Source organism: Cryptomeria japonica, chromosome 1, assembly GCF_030272615.1.
Source record: "Cryptomeria japonica chromosome 1, Sugi_1.0, whole genome shotgun sequence".
NCBI lineage: Eukaryota > Viridiplantae > Streptophyta > Pinopsida > Cupressales > Cupressaceae > Cryptomeria > Cryptomeria japonica.
The window spans coordinates 688125985-688133788 of NC_081405.1; the positions used below are offsets into that span (position 1 = coordinate 688125985).

The 7804-nt window shown below is 36.6% G+C and overlaps 1 protein-coding gene across 1 annotated transcript; it reads left to right on the top strand.

Annotated features, from left to right (window-relative positions):
• The first annotated feature begins 4332 nt into the window (after positions 1-4332).
• LOC131072483 (mitogen-activated protein kinase kinase kinase 17) lies at positions 4333-6443 on the top strand. Its single transcript, XM_058008645.2, has one exon. It carries the CDS (start codon positions 4845-4847, stop codon positions 6441-6443), a length of 1599 nt encoding a protein of 532 aa, XP_057864628.2. The 5' UTR covers positions 4333-4844.
• Positions 6444-7804: the final 1361 nt, after the last annotated feature.

Sequence of the window (7804 nt, forward strand, 5' to 3'; positions counted from 1 at the left end):
GATTCTCTTAATGAATTTTGATTGCTAAATCTAGCACCTTAATGTTATTCTTCTCAAGAATATCTATATGAGATAAGCCATTTTATTTTTAGGAATTTACACTCATCATGACCAAATTTCTAACAAAAGACACACTTAATATTTTCCTTCTTAGACTTGTTGTCTTTTGGGGAAGAGGATTTAGAAGTTGAATTTGAGGCTATTGACTTATGATCTTGTTTCTTCTCATCTTGGTTCTTTTGTTTTTTATTTTTTTCACCAAAATCTTTTTGATATTTAGTGTTACGGTTTGTAATCAAGTTATGAGACTTAGGATGTTTTATAGTGATCATTAAACCAAATCTTCATACTCCTTTGTGGGTTCGTTAGTAAAATCATCAACATATGACATTTTGTAGGTGCATCTTAAGAAACTCTGACTATAATGAAGTGTATAAATAAAAAGTAAATTGTTTAGATCAAGCTTAATGATAATACTTAAAATTAATTGTGTATTTTTCTTCTCAATCTCATATTATTTCAATTACAATCTTATGGATTTTAGGTTAAAATAAATAATTCTTGAACAATGTCAAAATTGACCCAGGACTTAACCCTACGAGCTCATTCTCTAATTGATTCAACCTCTTATTCTATTTTGCATACCAAGATGTTTCAAAGGTGGTCCACACTACATTTGGTGCAGATCCAGATTCAATATGAAAGAGTAAAACTAGATATATAGACATATAAAGGGTTTTGTAGCATCGTAAATTGTACACCCTTAATTGGGTGGTACAATTCCATGCTTAGGTTAGCACCCACCTTAGTGTGTTTGCATCTTGCATTTCAAATTCCCTATAATCATTTAATTAATTAATTTAATTAAATCTTAATTCCTCTTTCATCATTCTACACATCATAAAATTGGGTCCTTTACCTTAAGTGTGCCCCTTTTTATTTTATTCTTTTTGTGAGTTGGATTTATGGTCTTCCACCTGCAAGAGGGGAAAAACTTCAAACACACCAATGAAGCATTGCATTAGATGTTAGAAATCAAAACACATGAATAGATTTAAAACTCTAAAATCGCCTCATTGTCCTCTATCTTTGAAGATCTCTAAGATTCAAGGTGGCCCTCACTTGGAAGAGCACTTGATCCTCAAGATGACAACCTAGAGAACGAGTTATATGAAAAAGGCTACTAGAATTGAAATGGATGCAACTAGGATTCTAGTGAGAGCTAAGAGATGAAGATAAAGATGAAGGATGCAAGCTAGGTGATTAGGAGGCAAAGTATATTCCAAATTGAAAGCTAAGTATGCTATGTGATTTAATTAAACTAAGATGAGAATGCAAAACTTATAAAAGAAGTGAAATTAATCTAGGAGGGAAGATTAAAATACAACTAAATGAAGCTAAACTATGTGCTATGGATGCTTGAGGATGATGTTGATGCTTGGTGATGACAAAGAGACCTCCTTAACCTGCAATGTGACCATAATTTTGATGCACAAAATACTTTGATTAATTGAAGAAGGAATGGGCTCTATTTATAGGGAAAATAGAGAAATGGATGGTTGAGATTGTGTAATCTCAACAAGGGCTAGGATTGAAAGTTATCAATCCATGGGAGAGATTCAATCCAATCCCAAGTAGACAAATGTCACCTTGAGAGGGCTTGAGGGGATGTTAAACAAGCATTAGATTCTAATCAAGCAATTAGGGATAACCTCAAGGAGTGACATCATGGATAATGTCATTAACCAGGGAGGCATGCTATTACCCAAGAGGTAAACTCTTGTGCAACATGGGTAAATGGTTAAGGGACAACCATCATGGCTAAGGGGTGTGGGTTTGTAAGAGGCATAAATGCCTTAGAAGACTTTTGGGGCTAATTTGTAAGGCTCTTACAAATTTGGGGAACTCAACAAGTTAGCTTGTTGAATAAGGTAGAGTTTTCAACACATTTTGAAGACTTTCCCCAAATTTGGAGAAGTGGCTCCCCAATTTTAGGGATGGGACATGATTAGGAGAATAGGACATGATTATGATAGGATTAGAAGGCTTCTAGAAGAATGATTAGGGGAATGTAGGATTTTGCAAGTGGGTGAGGGAAAATAGGTAATTTTGGTAAATTAAAATGATTTAATTTAGCCAACGAGGGGATGTAACTTGCATTGTAGGATTTTGCAAGTGGGGGAATCTTTAAATAAACTTTGGTTTATTTAAATGCAAAAGGGATTTTAATTAAATGTGAATTTAATCAAAAAGGGGAAAATGTGATTTTAATTAAATAAATAAGATTTATTCAATTAAGTGGCCAAGTGTACTTAATCAAACCTTAGTTTAATTAATAGGTTAGGCTAGAGGAAATGGATTTAATCAAATCTTTAATTTGATTAATAGGCTAATTAGAAGAATAGGGATATTAATTAAATCTTAATTTAATTAATTGGAGGAATTAGGGATAATTAAATGAATAAAATTCACTTAATTCATTGTGCAACTTTTAGGTGTCTACATTTTGCCCCTCTTTGAGTTAACATGTGACCACATGCTGATTCAAAGAAAAACACTCAATTTATTGCCAAATTTTTTTCGATATGATGTTGTCGCCAAAATTGTCGATATGAAGAATTGATTTGATATGAAAATTCGATCTGAAGCTGGTGTCGATATGAGATTGATATGAAATTGATATGGAGATTCAATATGAAGCTGATGTCAATATGAGACTGATATGAAATTATCAATATGATTCCCTGGATATGAAAAATTGATTTCGATTTGATACGCTGATGTGATTTTGTCGATATGAAGCTGATAGCATTTCGATATGATACACTGATATGGAATTGATTGGTCGATATGGAGCTGATATGAGACTAATAGAATTTTGATATGATAAGCTAATATGGAATTGATTGGGGTCGATATGGAGCTAATATGAGACCGATATGGAGATTCAATGTGATAATGCCCCCTCGAGAGATTGTTCGTGCACTAAAGGCATGAATGATCTCTCGAAAGAAGAAGAAATCTATTTGAAAGATAGAAGAGTGGATAGTTGATGACATGCATGAGTTTGACAAGATTGATTGGATTGATAAGATTGATCAAATTAAGATTAAATCTGGTTTCAGGAATGACACCTCCTATATAAGACAAAGATGATCAAAGTGTCTGGTTTCAGGAATGATATATCCTGTATAAGACTTGATCAAAACGTCTGGTTTCAGGAAAGATACATCCTGTATAAGACATGATAGAATAAATCAGATGAAATGGATTGATAGAATTGATAAGATTGAGATCAAGTCTAGTTTCAGGAATGACACCTCCTGTATAAGACAAAGATGATCAAAACATCTGGTTTCAGGAATGATATATCCTGTATAAGACTTAATCAAAACGTCTAGTTTCAGGAAAGATACATCCTGTATAAGACATGATAGAATGGATCAAATAAAATGGATTGATAGAATTGATAAGATTGGGATCAAGTCTGGTTTAAGGAATGACACCTCCTGTATAAGACAAAGATGATCGAAACATCTGGTTTCAGGAACGATATATCCTGTATAAGACCTGGTCAAAACGTCTGGTTTCAGGAAAGATACATCCTGTATAAGACATGATAGATGAGAGTTGGATGAATGATGAAGATATGAAAGTGAAGAAAGATTCCATGATGATGTGATATTCAACATCTATTTATTTGTAAAAAGTAGAGATAGATAGGGTGTAAGATGCGGCTTATCAAATAGTAAAGTAACAACATCTAACTTCAATTTGTAATATCTAGAAAATATAGACAAAGTTTCAAATTAAAAACAGCATGAATAGAAAATACACATCAACTTTCTATTCCTTACTTATTTGTAAAAACTATCATGTGACAAAAATACCCTCTTTAAACACACAAATATCAACATCACATCCTAAACATTACATTTCACCCTGATTTCAATGCCACCCAACGTTTTAGGCATTGCTTTTGTTTTCAAGTTGGGAACTCCACATTTCAAGGAAATGAAAATTTGTGGTTGAAATTATGAGAGGAATATATTTCAAAAATAGGAGAAATATAGCATTCAAACAAAATTAAGTTAAGAAGAACGAGCAAGGGAAGGCGACCGTGAATCACGCGGCGTCTATTGAAGCATGTATGTGCCTCTTCAACTTCATGTGTTGAAAATATTAAAATTCTTTCTACGACTTATTTTTAGTTGAATGACAAGACAAGTTACTACCGTAACAATCACAACTAAATCGAGATGACATTTACTTATAAAAACAAGATATCCAATCCCTCCAACCATTTACTGAATCGGGGAATGATGTCAACATGCCAATTACAAGTTGCTTCAAAATCCTTTTCCAACATTTGCACGGGGAAGCCAAGCCAATTCACGTGCAGCAGTTGCAAGCAAGTTAGCAAGTAAATCGACTTGATGAATATCATCATACAATGAATGGTCCAGAAATTCGGCGGCCCATAAAATCTCATATTTTGGTTTTTGCTCAACTTTACGGACCATGTGTCAAACAAAAAGGCCAACGGAGAAACACCCTGTTAAGTGTGCAACTTTTGTCATTCGAGTGTAACAAAAGAAAACTATTGAAAGATTCTACAGCGAGCAGGCACGTTCAGCTCACGAGTCGCCTTCACGACCCAGCCTGTATCTCTTATGCCGACATACATGAATCTTTGCAAAGTCTCGCGTTTTAAATCTAATATGACCCTTTTACTCATGATATTTTAATGGAAATTAGCTGCTGTACCATCCATTCAACAAAGCCTTTATAAGGAACTCCTAACTGTCTTCTTACCCCATCACAGAATTGAAAAAAGATCGAACATGGGAACCAAAAGCAACACAGGCAGATGGTTAAGGGGCACTACTATTGGAGCTGGAGCGTTTGGCACAGTTAGCCTTGCCATCAACAACTCTAATGGCGAGCTCTTCGCAGTAAAGTCCATGGCTGCGGGCTCTGTTTCTTGTTTACAACATGAATTCAACATTCTCAATTCTCTGGACTGTCCATACATCGTGCGCTGTCTGGGCATGGAGTATAGCAATGAGAATGGTGCGGAGATGTGTAATTTGATGATGGAGTACATGCCAGGCGGCAGCGTGGGAGACCTGCTGACTAAATTTGGGGGACAGTTGGACGAATCAGTGATCAGAAGCTACACTCATGGCATCCTCCGTGGATTAGATTACCTCCACAGGCAGGGGATTGTGCACTGTGATATCAAGGGAAAGAATGTGCTTGTGGGAAGCGCTGGCGTTGTCAAGCTTGGTGACTTTGGATCTGCCAGGAGGACCGAGGAAAAGGGGCTAATAAGTGTTTTAAGGGGTACCCCATTGTGGATGGCTCCAGAAGTGGTGAATCAGGTAGAGCCGGGGCCGCATTCAGATATTTGGTCCCTCGGCTGCACCGTGGTGGAGATGGCCACTGGGAGGCCGCCTTGGACCAACGCTTCGAACCCCCTTGCAGCCCTCTATCTCATCGGTTGCTCAGACGAATTGCCCGAGTTACCCAACTGTCTTTCCCCGCAAGGTCAGGATTTTCTAGACAAGTGCTTCCGTAGAGATCCCAAACAGAGATGGACCGCTGCCCAGCTGTTGGAACATCCTTTTCTCTCTCAGATCGAGGCGAAAAGGGCCTCTCTGTCTCCCACCAGTACTTTGAATTTTGGGAGTCCTGATTGGGATTCTTCTGCCTCTTCTTCTAGTGTACCAATTTTGTCTCTGCCCATTGCGAGGGCTTGTGCAAAAGCTGAAGGAGAAGAGAGAGAGGAATTTGTCAAGAGGCCTTCAATTTCAGCCAAGAACAGATTGGCGGCATTGGCCGCTACAGGTGAGCGGCCTGATTGGTGTGCAAGCCCTCAAAGTGGGGACTGGATTATGGTGAGATCCAACTCCCCTTTGTCAAAAACTGGAAATAGCTCCGTTGAAGCAGTGTGCAATTACAGTTTAGAAAGAAGGAATCAGGAAATGGAGAGCTATGTAACATCATCCATGGAGGATTCGGAAGCAGGGGTTCACTGTAAATGTGAGCAGCCTTTCAAGGCAATAACAGGTGTTTTGATTGTTCACCAGGCTCGTGAATTGTATAGAAATTCCTCTAAGCACGCTGCTCGCCATAACAAATTTCATACAAGAGAGAATCTATGCGCCTCTGGTACCAATGGTTGCCGTTTCTGTTGTTTTCTGTTTGTCAGTAAACACTGCCCCAGAAAGTCTGTTAGTTGGCAATTGGGCATCAGCTTTACTACTGAGGCACCTCTGATTTTTTTAATTTCACGATTAATATTAATTCCTATAATTTGGCTACACGTGTGCATTTTATTTTATTTTTTCCCCGCAATGTTTGTGTTTTATTTTGGAGAGTTTTTTGGGCGAAGATTAAAAATCAAAACAACGCTAAATGTTTTTCATGATGAAAATTAATAGGGAAGTCCTAACTAAAATCTAAACGCAATGTAATTCATAATTAAAAAGATAAAAAACATTCGTAAGCGCTGACAAATTAAGTTTGGCTCTATTTTTGCTTATTCGATTGCCGGCTTAATAAAGTTGAGCGTGGGTAGTGATAAGATGTGTTGTCGAGCCGGATAAATTTGATATTTGATATTTTTAATTAACTTACGATTAGATGAGTATCTTATTGCTAGATAGATATTAGGTGGCTGAAAATACTTTAACCAAATTATTCCCTCCCGAATGAGACGAACACACATGGCAATTTTAATCATTTCCAATTAAACAAAGATCAATCACCAACCCCATTTCATTGGGCTTGACACTTAACTAATCATTCTCAAGAAGGTATAAGTGCATAAACATCATAGTAGGCTATGAAAAGGATATAAAGAAAAGGTTAATATGACTAGGCTACAATGGTAAAGAGTTAATTAATAAAAAAGAAGCTAGTAATGAGTATATTAAAGAAGTTTGGAAGGTCAATTAGGACAAATTTTGGTTTATTAGTTGCATAGATTTGTGTAGTGCATGTGTTTAATTGGTAGATCATTTAGAAAATGATGTTTGACAACAAAGGATTCAACAAAGAGGTGATAGATTCAAATAGACTATGCATCCACTTACAAGTATCAAAACATTATTGAAACAAAACTTTTCAATCAAGAAGATAATTGAGCTCCATTATGGATAGGGTCATGTTATGTTTACAATAGAGAGATAGAGATAGGGAGAGATAGAGGGAGATATAAAGGAGGGAGAGCAAGAGAGGGAAATAGGGTAAGGAGATAAAGATAGAGATGCATATGAAGATGGAGATGGAGAAGAAGAGGGATATGGAGAGGAGGGAGAAAAGGAGAGAAAGCAAAGGGATAGATAGATATGGAAGAGATAAATATATATGTGAGAGGGGGAAAGAATCAGAGAGGAAGAGATGGTTCAATATAAAGATAGAGATGTAGAATGATATATAGAGAGAGGTAGAGAGAGGGAGAGATATAGGGGTAGAGAGGAATAAATACATAATGAGAAAAAGATAGAGGGTTACATGGAAGAAGATATATGAAGAGATAGAGATAGAGATAGAGAGGCAAAGAGATATAGGTACAAATGTATAAGAAGAGGGAGAGCACATGGAGAGGCAAACATGTTTAGAGATAGAGGGGAAAAGATGAAGATAACACGTTGATATGAAGATAGAGGGAGATATGAAGTGGGAGAGAAATAAATAGAGAGATAAAGAGAGGCACCAAGAGAGATAAAGATAGAAAGATAGCAAGGGGGAGATAAAGAGGAAGAGGAAGAGATATAGAGTGAGAGTGAGAGGTAGA

Excerpts from the sequence above, each read along its gene's own strand:
- LOC131072483 (XM_058008645.2), top strand. The coding sequence starts at position 4,845 with ATGGGAACCAAAAGCAACACAGGCAGATGGTTAAGGGGCACTACTATT.